This window comes from Melanotaenia boesemani, chromosome 16 (genome assembly GCF_017639745.1).
Source record: "Melanotaenia boesemani isolate fMelBoe1 chromosome 16, fMelBoe1.pri, whole genome shotgun sequence".
In the NCBI taxonomy this organism is placed as follows: Eukaryota; Metazoa; Chordata; class Actinopteri; order Atheriniformes; family Melanotaeniidae; genus Melanotaenia; species Melanotaenia boesemani.
The window spans coordinates 10,682,297-10,709,911 of record NC_055697.1 but is presented as its reverse complement, the minus strand read 5'-3'; the positions used below and the strand labels follow the sequence as shown (position 1 = coordinate 10,709,911).

Genomic DNA, 27,615 nt, shown 5'->3' with positions numbered 1-27,615 from the left:
TCTGTGCCCTATTTTATCCTTCGTAGCTCTCCATGTTCGGGCAGTGAGGTGATGGGGCTCCAGGTGGATTACTGGACTTGGCATGGCCCGGAGAAGAAGAAAGAGGGAGAGAAGAGAGATGTGGGATTAAAGAACACCCTGAAGAGCAACTTCCGTTCACTACAAGTCAGCCGCCTGCCCAGCGGAGGGGAGCTCACTCCTCCCCCCAGCATGGCCATGACTGTGGTCACCAAGGAGAAGGGTTACAAGAAAGGTTAGCTAACGTTTCGACCTAGAAAATGTAAAGCTTCTAACTAAAAGAGCATTCCACCAGTTTAGCTTCATTGATCTAGACACTTGTTTATTATTGCAGCAGCTGTTTGAAGCCCCAAAACTTTGGGAAAGAAATGCTTTCTTTTTTTTTTTTTTTTTTTTTTAACTCAGCCCACTCTTCTTCACTTTGCAGTGATTTTTCTTAGCAAGAAGCCCAAGGAGAAAGAGCTGGACTCTAAGAGCCAAGTGATCGATGGCATCAGCAGGTTGATCTGCACAGCCAAGCACCAGCACACGATGCTGAGAGGTAAGACAGATGCAGGTGAAGCTGCACTGCCATCTGGTGTTGATGACGCATCATGGAACAGATTTGAAAATGACTCACTATGTTATATATCATCTTTAATCCCTTTTTTTTCCCACCATTAGTCACTATTGATGGAGTTGAGTGGAACGATGTCAAGTTTTTCCAGCTCGCTGCTCAGTGGCCAACACATGTCAAGCACTTCCCGGTGGGAATCTTTGGTTACACGAAGCCGGTGTGACCCTGGTCACCGTCCACTCAGCCAACCAGACTCTCCGCTGCACTTGTCTCACCCAGAGGCTGCAGAGAACTAGAGGAAAAGCCAACATGGCCGCCCCCGAAAGTAATAGTTTTCCTGTGGAAATCTAACGGACTCACAACCACGTGTTCAATACGCAGATTTCACGTCGTCTATTTGATGTTTTCGATGTTGTTGGGTGTTGTTGTTTTTTTTTACACACTACAAAAAGAACAAGTACTATTTTGTAAGATTTGTGCTACCGCCTCTGAGGTATTTTGAGGTTTTCAACTATTTTGCCACATTTCGATAATGGCAGCTGTGTTTGCACTTTGTTTTTGTTAACATTTTTATTATTTCTGTGAAATCCTACATTTATTGTTACTCTATAGACAAATGGAGAAGTGTGATGGTGATGTGCAGTGGCGTGTGTGAGATTGTTGCAGACCGTGTTTGTGTTTGTTGTTCAAAGTTGGAATATTGCTGTGAATCTAGATGGAATCCTTCTAACTCAGTGCTCAGTTTTCATACTCGTCCCTTTACTTTCTGAAAAAGGTCATTATTTTTTTTTTTATAGGAACGTTGTTTTTGCCTTGTTGCTTTGAAGCACACAAAAGCAAAACAAGACAAAAAAAAAGATATATTAGAAAGTAGCTATGATGAATGTAGCTAATAACTTGTAAACAGTTCATCACATAAGTTCATTATTAAAAGTACTAACATTTTTCATGTTGGTATACATTCAGACTGTACAGTAACAACCTGTTAGAAGCAGGGTATCGCTATATTTTAATTCTAACAGCTGATCGCCAAATTTATTTGCGACGTATGACCCGTGTCGTAGTTTGTCTGCTGCAGTTCTCGCCTGTGTTGGAATTCGGCCTTTTCTCTGTGTAATTTCAGGTTGCAGCAGAATAGAAATGGTAAATATGGCCGCCCAGTTCTCAGCATGATGTACCAGCTTACTCTGCAGTAACTTACTTAATACTGGACTGTGCAGTGATGTGCCAAAGTTTGATATACAATCCATGTAAAAGAGCTTGCAGCTCAGCCAAACTTTATAGCGTGTTATACTAGAAACTAAAATTGTGCATTTAATGTGTCTGTGGTCCCTGTGGAGATCAGTACTAAAATTACTGACTTGTTCATTTAACAAATGTACCTGTTAAAAATCCTTATTTGGCCATGTTAGCATCTTAAGTAATTTATAAGATGGGTATAAATTCTGACAAAGCAGTTGCCGTTGTGTCTTTGAGAACAGCTTCACCACAGCAAACCTAAAACATGGCGAAAGGGTCGGCGAGGGAAGAATGAGTTTTCCTGACTCGAACCATGCGTTGACTGTAGAGTGGAGCGCCATGCAAATGCTCAAGTTGCTTTTAAAACATGACGACAAGCGTATGGAGTCTTGCCAGATGTCCAAGTCACTGCCAGTGAGTCTGTGTAAGCGTGCTATTTGTTTGATGGTACGCCCTGAATAATGTTAACGTGAAACTTTTGCAATAGGAAAACCTTTGACAAAGGGCCTTCTAAATGAGTTTGCTTTTTATAAAGTGAAGACTTACTAGCTTTGATAGGCTGGCTTTTCCTTTTTTTATTGCTGTATATAAATAAATATACAATATATACTATTGTGAATTGTAAACGCCCCTTCCACTAAATTAAAAGCACAAGTAATGTACCTTTATTTCTAAACATGAATGCCAAATATATTTCCAGAACTCATTACTATGAAGTTGACAATGCAAACACTATTAGGTATGTTATTTCTCATACATTTCCCTCACTTTGTAATGCACTTTCATGTGGTTTTATACGCAGAGTAGCTCAAATTGGGACACACTTTAGTTTCAAGGTGTTAAATTTGACATGTAAACCACTATCTATAGTTAAGACGATGTGTTTCTAATGGTGGCTTTCAGTTCCCTGTGAGGACTGAAATACCATCATGGCTGTCCGCTGCCTTTTTTTTTTTTGTCAGTTGATTTTTGGAGTTTATTTTGCAGCTACCACCTTGTGTCTGCCTGTTACTGTACAGTGAACTTTTCCCATTTCCATCTTTTAGAATTGGGTCCGAATGGCCCTCGTGTATTTGCAATCTCTGGCTGTGCATAGTGCTAACCCGGGCAAAGTTGTTTGAGGAAATTTATGCAGGTTAGCCAATGGAATACTTTATGAAAAGCAAAATTGCAGTATTTGACCTCATTTTTTTTCTGTCTTTCCCTAAATCCAGAGGTAGCATGGGGGTGTTTTACAAGACTGGATCAATGAGCAGGCATGCTCACTTCGTCACTATAATTTAGCACTCCAAAAAGAAACCAACATCAGTGTTACCTTTCTTTACTGATCAAACTACAGTTACATCATGCCATCTCATTGCTCCTGTTACTTGAAATGCCACCCAGTGTCTTTGCACAAATCCTGTTTTAAATTACAAGACAGTATTTTTAAATTCACCACTAAAAATATGGGTTACTCTGCATGTTTTACTATAGATGTAAATATGTTTTGGATTTTTTATATTGTTTTGGTTCTTTTCATGCTCTCACAAGCAGTTGTGTTTAATAAAATTTTTAATCTTCTGTACAAACAGCTTGTCTTTATTTGCATTTTCTTCCCATTTCACTTCATTGCAAGCCATCCATGAGCAAAGCATGTCCAGACTAATGTCTTAGTTGGCAGAGCTTGAGGACAAGTTGACGTAACTCTTCATCGGAGGCAGAGGTTTAATCTTGCGTCCTGCCCAGCCTCCTTTCCGCTGCCACAAGCCGCTGGAAGGGCGAATGCCAAGCCAGCGGTTTCGGCCAGCTTTGCCAATGATCCGTTTGTTGTGGTCAATGTTGGACACTCGTCCCACTGTCACCATGCAGGTCTCCAATACCTGTGTGTGTCAACAAGATAGCATTCAGTTCAAAGAAGCAAAAGAAAAAAAATCTTTTAATAGAGTCAAATTAACTCATCTTTACCTGAACCTGCTGCTTGGAAGGAAGCTGAACGATTGCTGTTCCATTTACTTTACGGAGCAAAACGCCGCTTGTGCCTGATAACCAACAAATAATTACATTTATTTTATAATAACCTCAGTCAGATTTACAAAGTGCATTTCTTTTTTTTTTTTTCTTTTTAGCTGTAATGGATTACCTGCAGCACGGATGTACTCTGCTCCTTTCCCTGGTTTTACCTCCAGGTTGTTTACCAGTGTCCCCACAGAAAGCGCTCCCAGTGGGTAGGCATCCCCCTCATTGGCTGATACTGCAAAGTTAGCCAATCAAGTTACAAAGAGCCAATTACTCTGCCATCCAGGCAGCTTTGGAGCAGGAACTGAGATCTGATCTTATACCTGCCATGCGTCCAATAACTCCAGATGTCTTAATGACGTCTCCAACTTTCATGTTTTCTGTCGCAACGATCCATCTTTTGCGGTTACCTCCTGCTACCAGAGCTATATCAGCAGACCTTTATAAGGGAGAAGAAGGTGTTTTTTTATTTACTATTTTATTATCTTTAGAGTAGCTATTAAAGTTCTGGAGTGTGACAGTAGCCAATCTCACCTGCATGGATCATATCGCACCTCAACAACCCTCTCTTCAAAAGGCTGGTCCTCTTTGTTGGCTTCATAGCGCAGTCTTTGGAAATCGATCCACCGGTACCTTTGTTTATGGCCTCCACCGATCCCATGCGTGCGTATCTTCCCTGAGGAGAAGAGAGAAAAGTTTCAAGCAAGTTTCACAGCTGTTACCAGAGCAATTACATAACAGATCTCTGCTGGCACTCGACCTAAAGCTGAGCTCAACTTCAAAGCAATTAATTTGTTTTCCATTTGGTAAAAACTACAACACACATATTGTACATTTACATCTAAATATTAATTATAATTAAACAGACTCGTATTATTTCCAAACATGCTGTTTTAGTGCTTGTCTTTTTAGATAAAACTTTATTTCATCATCCTATCATTCTTATAAACAGAAAATTACAAATCTCATTCTCCTACATTGACCACAGTCTTTACCTGTATGATCTCGGCCTCCTGTCTTTTTCATTCCAATCGGCTTGATGGTGTACTTCTCCCTCTGCTTCCAGCAAGTCCTGTTCTGCTCCAGAGGGGCTGTGGTGAGAAAGCCTCTGCACTGGCTGATTGTACTGGACACCAGAGCTCCCAGTTTCAGCTGGGTGACAGCCTGTCAATGCAAAAAGAAAAAGTAAAAGAGCTTGTTTGGTGGCTGTATTGATGCTGAATAGCTGCAAGTATGAACAGGAGGTGAGTTCACCTGCGAGGGCATCACAGCAGGCTGAGAGAGGGTGAGGGAGCACAGAGCTCGAGTTAAACATGACACCGCCATCACAGCAACGTCCTGCAGACAGAAGAGGAAAATAAACGTGGTCTGATCGTTCAATCATACATTTATAATTTCTGTTATCAGAATTTTAAGAATGGGCCTCTTACAAATCAAACTTTAACAAGATACTGGATTATTCACATGTATTATTAGGCATTTAAATTATGTGATTTTCATATTAAATATACGTTTTATAAAACTGCTGCTTCTGTTTTTTTTTTTTTTTTTTTTTTTGCTTTGAATTAGCTTTGAAGAGTGAAATGCTCCATTTGTTTCCTGCTACCTCTAGTTCTGGTCGTAACCTATTTCGTGTTAATCAATTAACAAGTAAACAAGTCAAATAACACAATGGCACCATCCTTTGATGATGTGCTGATTCATGTTTGTATTTCTTCGCCTTTTATAACCTGAGGTGTTAAACGACAAGCAAACTAGCTAGACTCTGGTACCAATGCAGATTAGTGCGGCTCAGTAACTACCTCTAATTGTCATTTGTATGACTGCCTATCTGTTACGTTCAGGTTAAACCCGCAACACAACCCAAAATAATGGCAATATTAAACCAACCTTTATATTTCACTTATTTCATTTCGAACTTCTCGTCGGCGTCCTTCACAGTCCTGCACGCTATGTCGCGCACTGATGACGTAATAGCCAGCTCCTTCTTTTATTAAATAATTTGTATTGTTAACACCATATAATGAATAATCTATGACATATAAATGTTTCATTGTTTAAATTATACCAGCATTTTTTTTACTTTAACAACTTTAATTCTGCTACGATACAGTCAATAATGATGCATTAATTATCAGCTTTTTTAAACTTTTACCTACAGGGGGCAGTATTGTTGCATGTAAATGTATCCACGAAACAACATCTACAAAAAATCCAAATGCTCCCACCATTCAAGAGGCCTGTGCGTTACAACATTTTGTCCTAGTCACATTTACAGTCATAGTGTCATGGAGATAGACGGCATTAGAAATTAAATGCAAAATCATTCCCTGAAAGGAATTCTAGCAACATAAATAGTATAACATACATAATATCATGTCATATCATATCATATCATATCATATCATATCATATCATTGGAACTTTCCCAATAGATAGAATTTTTTTTCCAAGAAAATCTTCGAAAACATAACATGACGTCACTGCACATAGCGTCGCAAAGGCTTCTGGGAGAAACCTTCTGCGTTGGAGACATTTTGGATTTAAAGGGGCTGAGCCAGCCGTCAGTCCTAGCTCTCGGTAAGTGAGAAATGTGTTTTCACTAACAAATATTACGACTGGGCGAACATTGTATATGGACGTGTGTTTGAGAACTGTCTATCAAAGTCTTTTGTCTATAAATTTTAAAGTCCGCACTTTGGATCGCGGCATCTCGCAACAATTAGTTAGGGAGTGGTGATGCTAACTGGTTAGTCGAAGCTAGCTAGTTGCCGAGTGGCATCAGAAGGCGAGTGTCACTATGAAGTTAACAGCACCATTGAGTTTTTAATAAGGAAGTATCTAGATAGTCTTGTGGAGGTTACGAGTAATATTAAGGTTTAATATGTGATTCTGAAACCAAATAATGAAGTTAGCAAATCATAACCTCGTTGTGCTCAGCTAAAGCCAAATGATTCTGAATGCGGTCCTATGAAGCATTCATATCAAATGATACACCACCTAATCTGTTATTCGGTGCTTTGAACTAATATATAAATCATTATATATATATATATATATATATATATATATATATATATATATATATATATATATATATAGTAAATGCACGTTAAGATTGTGCATGTAATTAAAATGTAATTATGCTGAGTTTGGATTTAACGTCGAGTCTTGTTTTCGCTTTGTCACAGTTTGGAGAACTGTGCTGAAAGCACAGGTGTCATACATTTTTCTACATTATAAACCTTAAGATTTCTTGATACTAAGAGGAGCATTTTATTTCACTTCAATTTTTATGGGGTAAAAAAAACTCAGGCAGACATTTTTTCAGACAGCCATTAGGGGGAAACGAGCCCTCTGGCAGCTGGTTCGCAGAGTGATGGATGACAGTGGCAGTGGCACTCCCCTTGTGTTTCTTCCTTGCTTTGCCACACCCTCCTAGATGCCTGTCTCTTTGTCTGTCAGTGATACAGACCGCGCGTTTTTGCTGGAAATAGGGGCAAGATTAAATGATCTATTTGTGTCACAGACTCCAAGTTGACTGAAAATGCATTTTCCCAGCTGTCTCCCCTTTCATTTTGTGCAAGTGTTAAGTATCAAGAGCCGTTCGAAAAACTTCTAAAGGTCACCAGTAAAACAAACTCAAATCACTTAAAAGATTACAGCAATCTCAGAAAGGTGGAAGAATAGTAGCCTGACAGCCTTATGTTGTTTGGTGATGTCCTGCACTAGCCTCTGTTAAATACACAAATGAATGGTGTGCAAACATAACACACATCCACAAAGTATTTTAAATCAACATAAAACTGCCTTTCATAACGCTGTTCTCCACTCCTGCGCACTTGTATTGACTTCTGGGGTAGAGGTGTTGTGATTGCTGCAGTATTACACGACCTTTGAGCACCTCGCAAGGTGGAGTCATCTGACTTGTCCATAAAATTCATTTCCAGCTCCACATAATGTTGACAACAGCATATTAACACATGTTTTTAGTCCTATAAAGATGAAGAATGTTTGCAATAGCTAATATTACTTTCTGTTGCACACGGCTTTCTATGTTTGCATTTTGCACCTTTTAAATTGTGACTAGCATATGCCAGTGTTTTATTAAAGGAGGGGAACTGGTGAGATTATTTTTTTTAATAATTTTTTTTTAACTAAAAACTGTTTAAAACAGCAGAACTGTTGCCTTTTAAGATTTGTAAATAGTTTTTTCCAATTGCATCAAGTCTTATTCACCTAGTAAGATTATTTAGATGACATGTTTCAGTGAGGGGGTGTTTATATCTTTATATCATCAGTGGCGTTTAGTGTTATGTTGTCTTTGCTTGTTATCATCATTTTGTAATTATTTTCTAGGCTGCAGATGGCATGTGGTGATACATGATAATGTTTGGGCAGAAACTCTGCAGGGCTATTTGTTATTTGAATAATCCTACCTAAAGAGAGATTTTTTTTTTTTTTAGTTTGCTTTGCATGATCAGAATTGGTGGCATGTGCAACATCTTTGAGTCTGTAAACAGTGTCATTGAGGTTATTCCACTTTTGTCTGATGAGAATAGATGAGAAAGCCGAGCTGGCTCCCTCCCCCCATCCAACCTGCTCCTCTGCACTCTTCTCTTTTCCTCCCGCTGTGGGCGGGCCTGTCTCCTAATGTGCACCCTGAGCTGATGCTGGTTGTTCTGACGAAGCAGTGGGAAGGTCACAACCACCCTGCAGGCAGCTTCCATTCTCCTCCCTCTCTGCAGCATCAGCATTCATTACTCTCCTGTTTCCATTTGGCTCTGTTCAGCTTTGAATTTTTTATTTTATTTTTTTAAAAGGATGTCTTTGGATAAGGACAGTGATTTTATTTTTCTCTGTGCCGATGTGTATCGCTGTTACTAGAGGAGGAGATATTGTTTCCTCAGCTTTTCTCCATTCCAGACTGTGAGGCTCTGATCTACCACTGAATCTGAGGTCTGTTTTCTGGTTCAGTAAGCTGTAGCTGCTGAAAACACTGCCAGCCTTCAGCAACCATTTAGTTTATTTCGTAATGCAAATAAGTGCAGCATAGATCTGTTTTCTCATTTTGATGTGCTCACAGGATTTTTGCATGCATCTTTTATACATATTTTACCAGAAAGCTGAAATATTGTAGCTGTAAAACCTTGTTTGTGAATAGTCCATCTGTTGCAAAGTACTACTGAGAGCCAGAAAGATCTGTTAATGGACTATATCTTATCTATGCTGTGTGCGTATTAAAAAAGGCAGGTCAAGTAGCTATCCAATGAGGGATTTATTGAAAATACTTTGCCCATGAGCCTATTTACTTTGTGCTCGATGTGAGACAATATTGCTTATACTGGATGGTATTTAAACCATCTTATATCTGAACCTCATCTTAAGGGGTTTAAGATAAAAGCCCAAATTCAGCAAATATGGCATGCTGTGTGATGTAATGCATCTTTGTTTTCCCAAAAGCAATGTTACCCAACTCAGCAGCATTAGTGGTTTGTTTTGGATTTAATGCATCAGTGGTCATTGGTCATTTTATTTAGTAATTCTGTTCCATTTTTATATTCATATTCAGTGCAATTAATAGTTTAAATTTAACTTGATTTTAGGAAATAAAGTTATAAGAAAAAGTTTGTTAAAGATTAATTCTAGGGCAGCTGCTTGAAGGGGAAAAACATTCGAGATGTTGGACTTTATCACGTCTCCGTAAATACATATTAACTACTGCCTTCTAAAGAAAAGAGGTCTTTGATACAGGTGTTTGGGTATTTTATCATGGAAGAGATGCTGGCTGACATGAAAGCATTTCTTTTTATTTGCTATTGCGTATCCCCAGCTACTTAGTCCTTTCATCCATACAGGTGTTAGACAGAGACTCAGTTACTCTACAGGGTAATAAACTCTCTGATATGTGAATATCTTTGATCTTTCAAAGAGGACATTTCATATAATGTTCAGAGAAGCAATGAGGTTTGTTGCCAGATCTAATGGAGGAGAAATATTAGGGTCTCATAATCCCTCTTTTGACTGCAGTTTGACCTCACCCGTACATAACATGCTTATAGGCTACGACCATAAATGCAGCTTAACACACTGAATGTGGTTTGAAACTGGCTTCTCTTTAACTAAGCAAATAAGACTAAGGGAGATTTACTTATGGCATTTGCATTGATTTGAATGTAAAGAAATGACACAGTTCTTGGTCTGCTATCTTTGCCTGAAATTATGCTTCCAAATGAATATACGTTTTGCCAAAAACATGTTTTTTTTTTCTGCCTGCTGATGAGCCTTGGCTCATTTTATTATTCTGCATGCTTAAGCTACTGACTGTGAGCCCTCTGGTCATTTTGTTTTTGGCACACAAAATGTGTGCATGTCGTGACAGCCTTCAGAAAATGGGGTTGAACATTCAAAACATAAGTTTTCTTAAATGCATATTTGAGTTTGTGTTTGTGTCATCTTTGAAGTGCATGTTACTACAGAGTAACTGATTTCTAATTATGAAACTGTCCTCCACTTCTTGTGGTTATCTTGGTGAACTGGCTTTTTCCTGCAGTTCCTCATTGGGTTATTTTTTTGTGCAATACAGAAGTGATTAGCTGGTGAGTGTTCAGCATCACTTAGAATAATATGCATACCACTGCTCAGGCGAATAACTAGATGTAGTCTCCTTGTTAAAAATCTTTAAGCAGAAGCTTCAGGTTTTGAACAAGTAAAAGATTTGTACATGGGTCTTTCTTTTTTTCTAATAATCTTATATGTTTATAGATGCTCTGACAGCAGGCACCTATTTGTGTTCCTATTTACTCAGCAGTGATAGATTTCTCAACACTTATTGACCTCTGTTGCCTTGCTGCCCATCTAGCTCTTGTTAAACAGGCACTGATGTCATCCCGATTACAGATTACACTTCCACAGGCTGCCTGACATTCAGTTGACCACTAGCTCTCTACAGCAGCTGGCCTCAGCCTGTGTCTAGTGGTCGTCACAATACAAATTAGTATGATGGATAACTCCTGTCTGAGCCTAGCTGTAATTATATATGACATGACATGCACAACATCACAAGAACGCAATTACAGGATATCAAATACAGGCTCAGTTGCATGGGATGACCATGTTGCTGCCAGTTAAAGTGAAGGATGTTAAAACCAGCAATTCAGCAGAAAGTAGTCAGCAATTACTTTTAAAAAGAAATTTATAGTTTTAAGGCCTTTAAAACAGCTAATTTGCATGGTTTTCTGTCTGAAGTGTTCTCATGTTGTGTTTGCTTAGTCTTCTTAGTGGTTTACTTACAGGAACATCTGTTGGATTATTTCTGAGGCAAAGCAAAGTGTTTTAGGATGCTATTACTTATTTGTGATGGATTTTTATGTTTCATTGATTACTAACTAAGGGAAAACAAAGTATTTAAGATTATGTGGTGATGACTATGGCTTTGATTCTTAACCCAGCAATCAGCTGACCCAAAATAAATACATTTCAGCAGATATGTCTTTATATTAACTTTTCTCATGTAAAGCAAACAAGGAACAATATTTTCTGTTGTCACTGTGCAGAATCAATAGCTGTTTTGTTTGTCAAGTTGTTTTTCTTGGTACTCTTCTTTAACAGAAATGCAAATAGAAAAGCAGGCAGAGACTCGTTAATGGTTGCATATATTTTTCTGAAGGCAGATGGCTCTCAGCTGGTTTTTATTACTTTAAGCCCCCCTTATCCTTAACCCTCTAGTCCCACTGCTGCAAAAATACAGAATGAATTTGTTCAACATTGCCTGGATCCCAGCTGTACAGGCGTTGCCATGTTTTCTGCTCTCATTTGCTCAGTGTAGCCAACAGTGATGTGGCTCTATGAGTCATCATTTACCTTCAGACTGTTTGGAGAATATGGCACATTTTCCGTGCTCTCACTAAACGGCTGATATTTTTATGTAACTTGATAATTTTAGAAGTCTGAGTTCTTATTTTTTCTGGGACTTGGTCAGCTGCTGGGATGTGTTACTGTGGCTATTGTCAGGTCATTCTCTCCTTGTTGTCTCAGCAAGCATGGCTGGCCTCTGCTTGGGTGGTGGCACCAGAAAGCATCAACACCGCAGCCTCTGTGTGCTTTGGGTTACACTGAATGCTGCAGCCTCACTTCCAGGCAGCGCTCATTTTAGGTGCCACAACCCCTCAGTTTCTTTTTTTGTCACTGTCATGTCATGTAGGCCTTTCCTACATTTCTCATGCATTTCTTTTACTCTGTATGTGGGCCTTTATTCCACCTACAGATCACAGTAATTCTACATCTCTGGTTAACATACAATTGTTTTTAGTTTGTGGTTCTTCAGCAGCTTTTCCTCCCTTTATAACCAAGCTGTAAGCATTCTTGGTGTATACAGCTTTCTTGCATGATAGAAATGCTGACCTACAGTATTCTGATTATTAAATTTAAATCCATCATCTTAGCTGTTGGCTATAAAAAATCATTAGCTTCCCCTAACAGATGTCTCAGAGCTTGAGAATGGTCTTATTAGAGAAATGCAGGAATGACGTGGTGTCTGTTAGCGTCAAATGCAGGGCCCTTCCTGAAATGATGCATACAATTAACAAGAGGAAAAGCGAGGTGGCATGTTCTGACAGTTTCAGTTCAACCAAGCCACATCTTCTCAGCTCTCAGGATCTGTTTTGTAAATTTTAGTGTTAACTCATCGAGCACAGCTGAGTTGTATATAATGAACATGTGAATTTAGCATCACTGCTGTTTAAAATTTCCACATGTCGTTAGCTTGTCATAATACCTTGTCTTATCTCAAATCTTTTGCAGGTTTCCTTGAGCTACAGAGAAAATGTCCACTATGGTGTATCCACGGGAAGAGAAGCTCGAGAAGCTTTCTCAGGAGGAGATCATCTCCAACACCAAGCTGGTGATCCAGGGTCTGGAGGCCCTGAAAAACGAGCACAACTCAATCCTCCACAGCCTACTGGAGACCATCAAGTGCCTAAAGAAGGATGAAGAGGCCAACCTGGTCCATGAGAAGTCCAATCTGCTCCGCAAGTCAGTGGAGATGATAGAACTGGGTCTGGGAGAAGCACAGGTTAGGCCTGGTTTTAGGACATTTCTTCTCTCTTGTTTTATAATTTCAAAATTGGCTGACAACAAATAGTTTGGTTTCTAATGTATTTCTCTGTATATTCACCCAGACATCTGTCTTCTGTTTTGTGTTTCTGCTTCCTCATTCTATACTGAGCCTGTGTGGTGATCATGATTCATTCAGAATCAACCCTAGGTTGTACTCATCTGCCTTCTGCAACAGTTCAGTCCTGTTAAATGTCATTACTCTTCAATGCCGTCTCTGTCACAGGTGATGATGGCCCTGTCCAACCACCTGAACGCAGTGGAGTCCGAGAAGCAGAAGCTGCGTGCACAGGTGAGGAGGCTTTGCCAGGAAAACCAGTGGCTGCGTGACGAGCTGGCCAACACCCAGCAGAAGCTGCAGAAGAGTGAGCAGAGTGTGGCCCAGCTGGAGGAGGAGAAGAAGCACCTGGAGTTCATGAACCAGCTCAAAAAATATGATGAAGATGTCTCACCAACTGTAAGTGGAGCTTGACTTGTGATTTGTGGTTTAATCTTGGCAATAAAATTAAATTGACTTTATGGCAGCGAAGGAGAAACAAAGTGTCATAATATCACAAAATGAGAAAATATCACAGTAGCACAATTCACTGCTTTTTCTTAGCATATTCTTGGTCACAAGCAGCGGCTGTAATGGCTTGTATCAGCTAACTGCTGAACCCAGCAGGATCCCATCCGGCTTGGAGCCTGAGGGTCTTAGTTCCTGCTCTGGAAGCAGCTTTTATATTTGTCAGCTTTTGACAGGATGCTGCATTATTAGAAACTTAATATGAATGTGGGTGGGTGTGGTTTAACCTGAAAATCCAATTTCTGCTGCAAAAGGGATATAATTCACCCATGTAATGTAGCCGGGTTTTTACAGAATAAATACAGTGAGTACAACCTTTGTTTTTTCTGTTCACTATCACTGAAAGTTATTTTACAGTTTGCTTGTGGGGTGCTATTAGCTTATGAACCTGAAAGAAGCAAAATCTATTTGATGTCAAAGCCTCTTCACTCTGATAATACTGTGTCGAGATTGAATAGTGTATAACTATATTTCTGTTTCATCCTCTCAGCAGGAGGAGAAAGACAGAGAAACACCAAAGGATTCCCTGGACGACCTCTTCCCCAATGACGAGGAGGAGCATGGCCAAGGAAGTAAGCACAGCAGCTCATAGACTAAAGTCAAAAGTACATTAGTGTGATTAAAATAAGTGATTTTCATATATTATGCATTTCATGTTACAATGAATTACATAATATTTTTTAAAAGCTTCATGCATACATAGCAGTTTTGCTTTCAAAGTGACCTTTAACATGGCAGGCAAGACTCCTGCTGGTATTTTAACTTTTATAAGGACTGCATGAATCAAGTTAACAAATCTGGTAGGATTATTTGGGGCAAATTATACAGCGTCACATCCATTTCATTATATCTGAAACTTTCTATCTGGGAAAGTCCAGGAAGTTTGCAAATAGTGTTGTGTTGTTCCAATAAACCTTTAACAAACTTATCTCCATAAACTAGTTATCATCTAAACATAGTTAGCCATATAATCAGGACAGAGTTTTCTCCCTTTGACCTCTGCTCTCTGTGTGTGACCTTTCCCTTTCACAGTGCAGCACCAACATAACAGTGCAGCTGTGGCTGCAGCCCAACAGGGTGGCTACGAGATCCCAGCCCGCCTGAGAACCCTGCACAACCTGGTGATCCAGTATGCCTCTCAGGGCAGGTACGAGGTGGCGGTGCCCCTCTGCAAGCAAGCTTTGGAGGACCTGGAAAAGACCTCTGGACATGACCATCCTGATGTGGCCACCATGCTTAACATCTTGGCCTTGGTCTACAGGTCAGAAAACATTTGAAGCTTTTGCTGATTATTTTTATTTATTTAATTTTATGTATGTATGTATGTATTTATTCAATGACCTTTATTTTTTTTATGACTTTTCATTTATTTTTACTTAAATATTTATTTTTGTGGTTTTTTTGTTTTGATTTGACGTGTCTCACTCATACAGGGATCAGAACAAATATAAAGAGGCAGCCCATCTGCTCAACGATGCACTATCCATCCGTGAGAAGACCCTGGGCAAAGACCATCCAGCCGTAAGACCCCACAGTTGTTATGGCATTGTTTACTTAGACCATATGTAGTCACCTGTTCTTGGTTCATAATTGTTCAAAGACTTGTCAATGGGGGGGGGGGGGGCAATAAATGTGCTCCTGTATGTTTACTGTCCTGTTCAGTCATTCTGAATGGATTTTTTCCCCCCACTGTTAAACTATGGATATCTGAATATGTGCCTGCAGCCATGAAGCCATTAATCATTACTGCCCAGTGTCATATCCCACATCTAACATGGACTAAAGCAGAGAATCCTTGTATTTAGAGTATAAAAAAGAAAAGAAAAGCCTGACAAAGCCTTAGGTGTTTCGCTTTTCTAAACAGATTTATAATTATTTATAATGTGATGCTAAAATTTCCTTAAAATCCTAAAAGTAGCTATTAAAGCGCAGAGCCTCTCCCTGCAGCGTTTATATAATTTAAGACTCTGATAGTTCTTTGAGCAGTAGGGAAACAGGTGTGTAGTGAGTTGCAAAGCTAACCTGCCAGAACAAAAGCAAAGCAGTTATGGCCTTCATTGGGTTTTCTGTATCTGTGTGTCCAGGTCGCTGCAACACTGAACAACTTGGCCGTGTTGTATGGAAAGAGAGGGAAGTACAAGGAGGCTGAGCCCCTGTGTAAGAGGGCTCTGGAGATCCGAGAGAAGGTAGGCCATATCCCCCGACTGCAGGAGTAGAGCAGTCCACTGCACAGCTATTGAGGCCTCATCTCAAGGCTAAATCATTGAACATTTAGCTCATTGTAATAAAGTAATTAACAGTTATATTTCCAAAATGTCAGTTGAAACTACTGTAACACCATCTACTATAAATAGCAAAAAGAGAAAATTAATTTCTGAGATTGCCTGTAATGTTCCACCGGGGGCCATTCCCCTGTTGGTGGGGAATTAAAGGGTTTAATTGAGAGCACAGCTGAAAATGGATAGCAGGCGTTGGGGGAGCGAGGTAGGAGAGATGGATGGATGGATGGATAGATATGACAAACGACTGAACTCAGCAGGGTACAAAGAGTCTCTTTTAGCCTAAAAGCTCTATTCTGTAGCCTTGCTATTGATCAGCCAGCCTTTTATTTGATCTCTTTAATGCCTGCAGCAGGCAGGCGGAAGCAGCACCAGGATACGTAGCTACAGAGAGCAGAGATGCAGGAGGAGCCAACTGCATCGAGGCAAGAGACAAACTTAAATGTTAATTTAAAACATTGGTTCGTGGATTTCTGTCAGGTCCTGGGGAAGGATCACCCAGACGTGGCCAAACAGCTGAACAACCTGGCCCTGCTGTGCCAGAACCAGGGCAAATATGAGGAAGTGGAGTATTACTACTGCCGTGCCCTGGAGATCTATGAGTGCAGGCTGGGCCCAGATGATCCCAATGTGGCCAAAACCAAGAACAACCTGGTGAGAAACATGTTCATTTTAACTAAGCAGCTCATACTGTGTGTTTTCGCCTCTTTGTTTCAAACTGCTTAGTTCATTGGACCATTCATATTGATGCAAACTACAGTCCTTTTTGAGCTGTCAGTGCAAAGGTAAACACAGGCAGAGTGGACCTCTATTGTGAACAAAATAACTTGTTTGTTCTGTTAGCCTGAGTTTGGTCTCTGTGTGGGTGTTGAGCATGTAAGCTGTATTCAACCTGCAAAGACTCCTGTTTTAAAACCTATTCAACTTCTTTTCAGCCCATGTTTATCAGTTATATGTTGTCCTTGGCTATGAAAAAGAAGGAGAGGCTATTTTTCCTCAAAGGTTTTTGAATCGTTATGGTTACTTCTTTCAGCAGAAATGGCTTATTTGATGTGGTGTTTTGTGTCTGTTTACATGGCTTTTAAAGTATCTAGTCATTAGTTCTTTGTCTGCTGCCTTGTGTCTTGAGGCTGTGCAAGGTCCTGCTCGTCTGTCCTGTTTCCGTGGTGCAGTAACATGCTTCATGAGCCACTGTTAGCATGTCTGCAAACTGCTTTTGCTGTGTCAGACTGCACATCTTCAGAAGCCCCTTATCATCCAACCTTGAAATAAACTTTCACCTTTTGTTTCTTCTTCAGGCATCCTGCTTCCTTAAACAGGGGAAATACAAGGAGGCTGAAATTCTGTACAAAGAGATTCTGACTCGTGCTCACGAGAAAGAGTTTGGATCTGTTGATGGTAAGGCCTCATAGTGGATGAAGCTAACAGCGGATTGCAGATCATGTTTACAAAGTCCTTCTGGTGGAGATTCTTTTTTTGTCAACTTTATATGAATGAATAAACAGAAAGTTATTACAAGTAAAGTTGTGGTTGGTTACATTAAATTGCACTTCAAAATACGTGTATAACTTTTATCTTTTGCTTTTAACTTTCCATTTGCTGCTTATTTGAGCTCCATGAGCAGTCTGTGATGGAGAAATGGGCATAAAAAGGGCCATGTTCTCAACAGGGTGCCCGAGGAATCAAATAATCTTCACAGAAACCTTTTTTAAGAACTAGTGAAACCTTATTTTTGGTTTTCTTCCTAGACTGAACTGATTCGAATAATTATTTGCTACGATGGAATCTAAAAAGAAAAAAAACATCTCATGCTGCTCAGATTTAATTTAACCTTCAATCTGAAAGATAAAATGAAGCAACATTTACAGTTTATGTTAAAGTTCTGTCTGTGTTGTGGTAGATTTTCATTCATATGTATATTTGTTAGAATATACGATACGATCACCTGAAAATCTAAAAGTGACCAAAATGATCTGTAAAGTATATATTTAGCCCTTCATTGGATTATGTTTTCTCTATTTTTTATCACAACCAATTGTTTTATATTTACACTTATTTAATTTCTGATTTATTTCTGGATGAATCTACTAAATCTTTATGAAAGCTTAAATCAGGATTCTGTTTTTCTATTATCAGGATCACTTTTCAATACAACATCTACACTATCTTATCTTGGATCATAGTGCTTTGATGTTTTAAGTCAGTCTAAACCAGCTCCTCAGTATCCTGGTATATATGATCATAAAATGTCACAAATCAGTAACCAAACATTAAATAAAAATAAAATCCTCCCTAGCAAGAAGCAGGTAGAGTTCATAGATTAATAAAGGAGCTCACCTGGCAACCCAAGTCCAGGTTTCCAGTCAGTGTTTTGCAGTCTGGTTGTAATGCACAGTATGTAGACCATGTCTCCGTCTGTCTGCAGCTGAGAACAAACCCATCTGGATGCATGCAGAGGAAAGAGAGGAGATGAGCAAGGTGAGAGACCTCTTGAAGTCCGCCTCATGTCAACAAACTCAAAACAAACAGAAAATGTGTTAAATGGCTTTTAAATGCATCATTTCAGGAAAAAAAATGACAAAATGATTCACTTACTTGAAGTGGAATGCAGTCCTGTTGCAGCACGATGTTCTACACACAACATAAACCACAGAGGCCTTTTTTAAGTAAACAGAATAATTGCTGCTGTTCCAGTTTCAACCACCGCTCTGTTTTTCTTCCTCTGCTCCTTCATTTACTTCCAGGGCAAGCACAGAGACAACACTCCATACGGAGAGTACGGTGGCTGGTACAAGGCCTGCAAAGTCAACAGGTAAGAGCGGCAGACATGTTTTTACAGGTTCAGGGAAACACCTGAGAAAGGAAGCAAATCACGATTTTTTCCATCTCCTTTGTTGAGTCTCAGCTGTTATATGATGAGTAAATCTTTGTGTTTTCTGCATCCAGCCCTACAGTGAACACCACCCTGAGGAACCTGGGTGCCCTGTACCGCCGGCAGGGCAAGCTAGAGGCTGCTGAGACCCTGGAGGAGTGTGCCATGAGGTCCCGCAAGCAGGTCTGCAACAGCTTAAAAGTGCTGATTTCTGCATGCGAATAAATGAGTTTGATGTTTTTTCATAAAGTTCTGAAACATGTCCCCACTGTCAGGACAGCAAATCTCATAATATTTCTCTCCCTTTTCCCACATTGCTATGGATCCAGAGCAACACAGTAAGTGGTTTGTCTCTGTTAGCTCCCATAGAGCCTCCACCTCTCTTCCCTAACATCACACCCATCTCACAACCTCACTGCCATTTAAAATGTCTGCTTGGACAGCGCTTTGACTACATTTAAAGGGACAGGAAACATGAGATCACTCGTATTCCTCCATAAAACTTTATACTCCCACCTGAATCCATCAGCTAATATCTGCCAGCTCTGATTATGTGTGTTTGCTGCCCCTGTGTGTTGTACCCATCAGGGTATCGACCCCATCAACCAAACGCGTGTGGTGGAGATCCTGAAGGACACGGACGGGGATAGGCGGAGGAGCAGGGACAGCCTGGCCAGCGTTAAGTACGAGAGCGGCTCTGAGACGGGCGAGGAAGTGAGTATGGGCGTGGAGTGGAACGGGGTGAGTACAAATCCACTAAAGTATAATCAACAAGGCCAGCAGCCTCTCTGGAAAAACCAGGCTGTGTTAGTAATGTCGCAGGGAGTGTGGGCTGGTACAGTGCGTCCTACAAATGAACAGAATTCAGAAGAGAGCTAGTTGTTATGTAACAAAAAATGAGTTTTTCTTAGAAATGAGGTGGAAGTTTAGCGGGAAACTGACCCTTGACTTCTTCATTTAGATTATCAGGGAATGTCAGGAAGCTGCTTAAGAGCACCGACGTCAAAGAAAGGACAGGATGACCCCTTTTTACTTTAGTCAAACTGTAAAAAAGTACTTGCATAACCTGATTTATAATGTCAGCCATCATCACAATCATGTTGGTCATCAGATTGTAACTAACGGTTAAAATGTATCTGTACCAGCCCAACAACTCCCTCCAGATGTACCATGTTTTGCCATGAAGTTGACCTGGAATTACATTTAACAAACTGTAAAGCTGATTGAGTGTCTTGGCATGCTCACCCTTTGTTTTTTTCACAGCATCCCAGTTTGCTTTGGATTATTGTTTTTTTTTTTTGTCCTGTTTTGTTTTTTTTGGTCATTGCTTGTAACAAAAACCTGATGTCTCGTGTGAATGAGTGGTTGAGTTGCTGGCAATGCTTCTGCACAAGTAAAACATAACAACAAAGCACTGGCTCAGTCTGTGGCACCCTGGCAACATTAAATATTCATTCATACATCTGGATCTCAGTGGTAGAGCTCTTATGTGTCTACCATTAAAAGCAAATAAGATTCCTGTCACCCTTAATGGTCACAGCAGGCGGCCAATGCATAACGCCCACCCTTCCTCCGATCAACACTCATTGGGCTTTCATCTTTAAGCTTGACTTGTTGCTTAAAACATGCTATCGAGCAGCTTTGTAGTTTCATAGGCAACACTAGATTATTAATCTTGCATAAACCTGAGGGTAGGGTTGTGCTGTCAGGGATGCCTCTCCTGAGCTCGTGCCTCTCCCCTCACTTAAAAGCAGCCATGCCTCAATGCACCAACCCAGTCTAAACATGCATGTGCCAGCCTACTGGGCTCGCTCTTAACACGCACACTAATAGACCATGTGCGATCCACGCGTTTCCACATGGCTAAGAAATGTCTGTTAACCTGATGTCTGCTGCTCCCTCTTAAGTAGAAAGTGTGCGGTTTTCATTTGCAGGTCTGTTGTGTGAATGTGGAAGCTTTTTCTACACTTTGGCTCATATGCGGCTGCAAAACTCACAGCAGCAAATGCATGTGTATTCATCCGAGTGAGCACCTGTCTGTCTTTGAAACGTGACGGCATGCTGGGTGTGTGCTGGCATTTCATTTTCCATGTCACAGTGAGAGAAATTAAATTCACTCAGTCAAGGAGAGAAAATGGATTCTTGTGTCTTATGTGATTTGCTTAAGCTACAGTAGTTCATTTTTCTTTTGACTAAAAGCTTTTAACAAATTCCATCCATCCACTCATTTGGAAAGCTACAACCATGCAAATTTAGGAAATAGATTTTAAAGGTTGTGTTTGCTTCTTGATAAACATTTTAACCAAGCAATTATTTGATCTGTATGTCAGAGCTTTAACTCTCCTACTGTAAAATGTTGCCTGAACGCGTCTTCATCTGTGTTCTCAACTCTTAAAAAGTCTGAAACAACACCAAGGCCATAGAAGGTGTTTACATGAAATAATGAGATGATTAAACACATGCTGATTTAATTTCTTATCATCTACACAACAGTTTCAATTCAATGCAATTCAGCTTTATTTGTATATCTGAAATTTCCGATGACATCAACGCAGGGCACTTTACAGACAAATCAATTCTAGCTAATCCACTGTCATCCAATCAGTTTTCATAAAAACCAAATTATTGTAAATAACAGCCTAGCTAAGTAAACCAACAGATTGCACTGAATCTTGAATTTGATTCAGTCCCCCATCTTTTAGCCTGGAAGACCTGCTGAGAGAGGAAATGTACAAGTTAATGATGCTGATACTGTCATAAGTTTATACATAAAAAATAAAGTGCAAAGAGATGAAAAGGGGAGAAAGTGCTCAGTGCATTATGGATATCCCTCAACAGTCTAAGCCTATTGCAGCATAACTAAGGGTTGGCTAACCCCCCTTGACTATATGATGTATCAAAAAGGAAGGTTTTAAGCTTAGTCTTAGAGGTAGAGAGTGTGTCTCGGGTCCAGAGACAACAGTGGTTGAAACACCTCTTACCAGGAGCTCATTTAGTTTGTGTCCAAACAATCAGGTAAACAAGGATCTGTCACAGATGAGATAGCTCTAGTCATACATCTAGTTTGTAATTGTGTTCAGGGTAACTATCTCCATTAGTGTCTTTCTTTTTAAATGCATGATTTGACTTACTAACAGTGTGTGTCTGCAGTTGCTTTTTGCTATCGGCTTTAATCCACTGCCTGGTAGTTGCATGCTTTCCAGACTTCATCTTTTGGCTTTTTCCCTCTCCTGTTTCCTTTTTGATTCCTCTTGCCATGACAACCAATCAGCCTGTCAATCAAATTTCCTCTTTTCATTCAGTGGATTGTACTCTCCCTTTTGAACTTTAAAGCTTGGGTGGGTTGATATATTGATGTAACTATAATGAGAATTTAGTCTTCTGTTAAGATAATAGAACATGATTTGAGTTCTGGCTAGTTTCGAAGGATTTAAGCTTTTTTTTTTTTTTAATTAATGAGCTACAAATTTTAATTTAGCAAATATTTATATTTCTCTGATTCATTGACACCTCAACATCAATACAATGGCCACATAAGTATTCCCATTTCAGTGCTGGTACTTGCAGATGTCCCCTGTCTACAGTGCAAAGTCACTGGCTGGGTGCCGTGTGCCAAGTTTAGGCTTTCCAGCACCCCAGGAGGAAATAAAAACAGCTGAGTCACTGAGACTGCAACCAGCTACCTACTGCATGTCTGACCTGCAGCTTCTAAGACAGCTTAAATTTTTCATGGAGAAATGCAGTTCTTACACTGCAGCATTTTTACATCACTCATTTACAGACGTTACAGCCATCTTAATTCTATAAATCTAGTTTAAAAACTACAGCGCAGGTGTAGTGAAGGACTGTCTAGTTGCTCAGATCTGACAAGGTGTTGGTGTCTAGCATAGGAAACCCAGCCCAGATCTCTTAATCTTACAATGTGTGTCCTTTTTTTATCTCTTTTTGTCTCTTTTTTTTGTCTCTTTCTCTTTTATCAGGCCTAAGCCATCAAGATTATTCCTCCATCCTTCTCTCCTTCCCCAAACACAATAGCAAAGGGATGTGTGTTGTCGTTCCCTCTGGCTTCCTCTGTCCCAACAAACCAACAGCTCCTCTACCATTCCCGGTGCCCCCTGCGGCAGAGACTCAGAAAGCCCCCCCCAACTCTCGGTTGTCTCCTCTGTCCCTAGCTCATCTGACAACTGCTGGGGCGTTTGGTCTTCTCATCCCTTCTCCATTTTTCCTCTCTCTTTGACTCTCTATCCTTTCCTGTCACTAACCTCTGTCAGCAAATGTTAATTCAGCTCTTTCTCTCACATAACTTTAAAAGATGTAAATGTGTGTGTGTGTGTGTAATCTTTCCCTGTGAGGAAGTCACTCGCACCTTATCCTCTCATCAGCACCCATCTGTAATTTCTGACAGGGGCATAGTAGATTTATTTTAGTTAAAGAAGCTGGTAAGTTATTTATTGGAAGAAGGCTAAATAGAAATGCTAATGTTGTCTTTGATGGCAGCCTTAGCTTCAGATATCACTCAAATCCATAGTCTTGACAGGCAGTTACAATCACTATAGAGTCAGTATGTTACCATCTATTCATTTCCACTGTTTGCTCTTCATGGACTCACCCAGAATTACTTTGACCCGAGTTATCAAGGCCAAGAAGTAAAAGTTGACCTCAAAGCGAGTTGTCAGCTTATTGCCTGCATTTAGCCATAATTTTACCATTTTTATTTTTTCTTTTATAACTTTTCATTTATTCTGCTGTTTTGAGTATTTAAAGTTTTTAACTAACGCCTGCGATTAAATGCCATGAATGGTACTTTATATTTTAAGTTGAAGATTCTGCAGCCTGGTTGGCGAGAAAAGAGAAGGGAATGATGATTTTTTTTATTTTCTTCTATAGATTTCCTCTATTATTTGTATGATTATTGTTTACATTTTTTTATTTGCTTTTGAATACTTTGTGGCTAAATATAAAATCAGTAAAATGTTGTAAAAGACCAGGAAGGCCAAGATGAGATAGGCCAAAGCTGATGGAAAATTTGCTGCAGTTGCCATAGCAATTTATTTCCAAGTTGCTCCTGCCAGCTTCAGTGTCCTTGTGCTGTCGTGGTAAGTATACAGTAACTCGCATTTACAAAGGGAAAGGCAACACTGGCTGCTGCTATAAAGCCAGCATGACAGCAGAGACCAACGGGAGCGTTTAGCACAAATACCAGCCACCTGAGAGATACATAATAATACTGGATTTCAAAAGTTACAGACATAATGCCCAAATTTTCCTTGATTTGTAAGCGTAGGAGTACAAGCTAGCATTGTAATTGTAACTGGACAGATTCTGTGTATTTGTGTACGTTTCAGTGAGACAGTCGCAGTGCCCACGCTGGCTATTGATACTGTATTTTCACACGTGAAGCTTAACAGAGTGTTGCCTTTTTTTTTCTTACACAGTTGATCATTGTCACTTTGGTGAATCATGTCTTTTTATTTTTTTTTTTAACACCAAAAGTACAGTGCGAGTGTTTCCTCACGGTCAACATGTTATTTCAGATGTTAAACTAACTGAATGTAAATGACTTTAACATCTTGGAAGTGTAATTGTAGGCTGTATTTCTAGATTTGACAAGTGCATTCACTATACAGCTTCTCAGTATGCTTCTTGCCTTGATTCTTCATTCCTCCCCATGAGTACACCTATACTTCTAATGCAACTCAGAACAAAAGAAATGACTGTGTTCATCACATAATTATGCCAATATTGTTGTGTTAGTGGAATGCTTATTTATTGAACTGTCTATTCTTGACATATATAGTGTGACTTCTGTTTCCATAAGTGGAAGAACATTAAATGGTAAGATCTTTAAGCACTATCTTAGTAAGTAGGACTGCATTATATTTACCATTCTGCATTGTGAAGATTATTGCATCAACACTTGTTGGTATTCTCAAATAAAGTTTTTCATTTGTGAAGTTTGTCTTTTCTCTGAATGTCGTGGAGACATGAAGTTTCACCAGTGAAAACAAAACCTCTGAGGTTGTTTATGTCGAATCAAGGCTGCAAAGCCACACAAAGAAGCAGAAATTCCTCAGCAGCCTCATCCAGTCAACATATTAAACCACAATTCCCCCTGCTGGTAATACGCCTGTAGTGCATGATGATCACGCCACAAACACTGCTTATAAAGTAATATTTTACATGCACCACCAGAGCCAAAGGAATGTACACACACTGGATTTACTGGTTAGTGATTAAAATTACTCAGTGCGGGGCAGCTGGTGTGTTAACAATTACACAAGTAATAGATGAATGGATGGATGGATAAGTTAATGTGACTGTAACCGATCAGTGTTCCAATTATTTTCCCAAGTTGTTTTGTTATTTGATCTAAAAGCAATCACAAAGTTACAAATGCCAATGAAACTTTCTTAAAAGCGACACATTCTTGTTGAATCAAGAGACTAAAACTCACAGAAAAGCAGCAGATTTGATCAGTAAAGGTGCAGAAATACTCACATGTGTTGCTTTTTTTCCTGAAAAAAAATGGAATGGATTAGTTGTTTGTTAGTACTACTTGGGGCTCTAGTGGAGATTAAAAATGGCACCTATGGAGTGCAGCTCTACTGTAGGAACTTTACTTAATGGATGACTTACTTGAATGTGTTTGGATGCCAGTTGAAGGATGAAAATTAAAAAAAATATGCATACTGTCATGCATATTTACATATTCAGCCATACAGTTTGGTTTTTACCTAATCCAAAATCATGCTGTTTGGCTGCAGATTGGCTCCCACAGACAAACTTGTTTGCAAAAGTTAAAAACAAAATGTGAAACATGAGCACTTTTACAGATGGGTTGATGAGTGTGTGTGTCTGCAGGATGGCAGTGGGGCCCTCCAGCGCAGCGGTTCTCTGGGAAAACTCAGAGAGGTTTTACGTCGCAGCAGTGAGATGCTGGTGAAGAAACTGCAGGGCAATGGACCACCTGAACCTCGCAATACCAAGTAATAACCCCAAAAAAAAACTAAAGATTTGGCTGGATAGCAGGCATCTAATGCAGGCAATAGTCATTTAGAGATCATTATATTGCATATCTTTAGTGAACATTCTTGTTATTTGTTCACCAGCATGAAGAGAGCTGCTTCTTTGAATTACCTGAACAAAACCAGCGATGACTCCTTCCAGGTGAAGAAAAGTTTATTTGAAGTCTTAAAAATTAAATAATCATTTATTTTTTTTTTTTTTTTTTTTTGGGGGAAGTTGTATTTTAACCTCCTTTCTTTCCTGTGCTTCCTGACAGACCCGAGGAGGCAGTCATTTCAGGGAGAGCCGGGGCTTGAGCTCCAGCACTGTGGATCTCTACACTGGAAACTGAGCTGCAGGGGAGGATGTGGCTCACCTCCCAGCAGATCTCTTCATCAAACCACAGAGAGCCAGCAACACTACAAGACGACATCGTCTCCCGCACAGACTTCTCCACAAAGCTGTCAGCATCTGACCCAAAGATCCATTTCCTCCCAGAATCACAGACATTGGCTGTTTTCAAGAGGAATCTCTGTACAAGTAGCTTGTTGTTACTTCAGTCTGTTTTTAGATCGTCTTCTGCTGAATGACCGCTTTGTTTCCTCCATCATCTTCCTGATTTCAATGTCGCCTCAGTGCCTCCTGAATGTGGCTTGAAACACGTACCTCATCTTTGCCCTTTAATTCATAATTACCACGACTCTGCACTTTGAGTTCATCTGTTGCCATAAAGTCACCTGTGCTGGTTTATTTTGGATGTTTGATTTCTCAGTGACTTTCCTGTGCCATTTCATACTTTCCTACATGTAAATAAAGATCCTCTGTAGATTTTCTCATGTGTTTTCACAAATAGATGAGTAGCCACGTTGGATTTAAGGCATAATGTGAAGCAAACATAATTAACATTGTCGATCATTGTTTTAATGGTTATTCCCTTGCCTGTTGAGATTTATCTGCAATGTGAGGTGTTGGTGGAAGCTATGGGGTACAGGGTGAAGTGTTTATCCTACTGGCATGATTTTAAGTCATGTGACTTTATAGGTGTATCTTTGGAATTTAACTGTAAAAGGATGCTGCTTTAATCTCCATCTACGAGATCAAAGTTTCTACTTTATTATTATTATTATATAAATGTTGCTGATCTCAGTCTCTTCTTTTGCGGTGAAAAACAAATGTAAACTTTGAGTCATCATTGGTCTAAAAAAAACATGAAAATGCTCTTCTTTTTAAATGATGTATTTAAATAAAACATGATGGCTGAGCTGTTTCACTTGAAACATGCTGGTCTCTGAATAATTGGTGCCATGCAAGACTCGGCCTCGAGTTCTTTCAACTCTGCAGGCTGGAGTTGCCGACTGTGAGCACATCTTACAAAGCTGTTTACAGTGATTAGAGTTTGTGATGACAGATTTAATCAGACTTCATCACCTGATGGCTGTTTTCTGTCTTTGATTGCATTTTTAGTGAAGATTTTGAAAAGAACTGGAATGATTTGTAATTATATTTTCTTTTTTTCTTTTTTTTTGTATGTTTTCATTTCATCCATTGTAATAAGTGGAAGCACTGTAGTCTGATCATATGTCCAGAAATCATTCAACTGATTAGAAAAATAGTGAGAAAAGGTATTGAGTGTAATTTATAAAAGTGCATCAATTTAGATCCAAATTCTTCTACAACTGTATGTTTGATGAGTACATAATGATAGAAACTGTCTGATTGGATCCATGAATAAAGCCCATTTCTGTTCACAGTTGTCATTTAATTGATGTTGTGAACATTAACATACACTCATGAAATTGTAAGTTTATTTCTATAAATGACACAAAATCAGGTAATACATCTTAAAGTGGGGTATATACAAACTCCATATAAAGACTATAAAAGCAAAAGTTTTTTTCAGTTTGCTGGTCTGGAGTGTTCAGTGTGTTAATACCAAAAAGGAAAGACATCAGTGATCATAGAGACTATG

At 39.5% G+C, this 27,615-nt stretch overlaps 3 protein-coding genes across 10 annotated transcripts in view; 2 read left to right on the top strand and 1 right to left on the bottom strand.

Moving 5' to 3' along the window:
• The window catches only part of zmp:0000000755 (phosphofurin acidic cluster sorting protein 2), a 47,940-nt gene extending 44,554 nt beyond the window's left edge, over positions 1 to 3,386 (top strand). For both annotated transcript variants that reach the window (XM_042010256.1, XM_042010255.1), the window contains 3 exons: positions 27 to 253; positions 446 to 559; positions 682 to 3,386. In XM_042010256.1, the coding sequence (XP_041866190.1) occupies positions 27 to 253; positions 446 to 559; positions 682 to 797 (457 nt within the window). In that variant the 3' untranslated portion in view covers positions 798 to 3,386. The remainder of the gene's footprint in view (positions 1 to 26; positions 254 to 445; positions 560 to 681) is intronic.
• Positions 2,773 to 5,796, bottom strand: mrpl2 (mitochondrial ribosomal protein L2). Its single transcript, XM_042010257.1, has 8 exons — positions 5,702 to 5,796; positions 5,066 to 5,149; positions 4,807 to 4,975; positions 4,346 to 4,487; positions 4,135 to 4,250; positions 3,936 to 4,046; positions 3,761 to 3,834; positions 2,773 to 3,675 (listed from the first exon to the last, which is right to left on the bottom strand). Exons 2-8 carry the CDS (start codon positions 5,135 to 5,137, stop codon positions 3,466 to 3,468), a joined length of 894 nt encoding a protein of 297 aa, XP_041866191.1. The 5' UTR covers positions 5,138 to 5,149; positions 5,702 to 5,796; the 3' UTR covers positions 2,773 to 3,465.
• Positions 5,797 to 6,296: 500 nt separating this feature from the next.
• On the top strand, positions 6,297 to 27,392 carry klc1b (kinesin light chain 1b). Of its 7 annotated transcripts, none has more exons than XM_042009880.1 (17): positions 6,297 to 6,392; positions 12,616 to 12,884; positions 13,152 to 13,382; positions 13,984 to 14,062; positions 14,523 to 14,751; positions 14,924 to 15,011; positions 15,575 to 15,676; positions 16,250 to 16,423; positions 17,068 to 17,167; positions 18,195 to 18,247; positions 18,514 to 18,581; positions 18,716 to 18,824; positions 18,971 to 18,979; positions 19,230 to 19,382; positions 25,503 to 25,627; positions 25,751 to 25,808; positions 25,924 to 27,392. In XM_042009880.1, exons 2-17 carry the CDS (start codon positions 12,636 to 12,638, stop codon positions 25,996 to 25,998), a joined length of 1,902 nt encoding a protein of 633 aa, XP_041865814.1. In that variant the 5' UTR covers positions 6,297 to 6,392; positions 12,616 to 12,635; the 3' UTR covers positions 25,999 to 27,392. The 7 variants fall into 7 exon arrangements, with proteins under 7 accessions (XP_041865814.1, XP_041865816.1, XP_041865815.1 ...); XM_042009878.1 differs by having other exon boundaries at positions 6,316 to 6,391; positions 12,614 to 12,884; positions 13,981 to 14,062; XM_042009879.1 differs by lacking the exon at positions 6,297 to 6,392 and adding an exon at positions 8,539 to 8,772 and having other exon boundaries at positions 12,617 to 12,884; positions 13,981 to 14,062.
• Positions 27,393 to 27,615: the final 223 nt, after the last annotated feature.

Coding starts and splice junctions, on each gene's coding strand:
- mrpl2 (XM_042010257.1), bottom strand. CDS start 5,137: ATGGCGGTGTCATGTTTAACTCGAGCTCTGTGCTCCCTCACCCTCTCT. Junction 4,976..5,065: donor CTGCTGTGATGCCCTCGCAG/GTGAACTCACCT, acceptor TTGCATTGACAG/GCTGTCACCCAGCTGAAACT. Junction 4,047..4,134: donor AGTTATTGGACGCATGGCAG/GTATAAGATCAG, acceptor CTAACTTTGCAG/TATCAGCCAATGAGGGGGAT.
- klc1b (XM_042009878.1), top strand. CDS start 12,636: ATGTCCACTATGGTGTATCCACGGGAAGAGAAGCTCGAGAAGCTTTCT. Junction 16,424..17,067: donor CCAAAACCAAGAACAACCTG/GTGAGAAACATG, acceptor TTTCTTCTTCAG/GCATCCTGCTTCCTTAAACA. Junction 17,168..18,194: donor AGAGTTTGGATCTGTTGATG/GTAAGGCCTCAT, acceptor GTCTGTCTGCAG/CTGAGAACAAACCCATCTGG.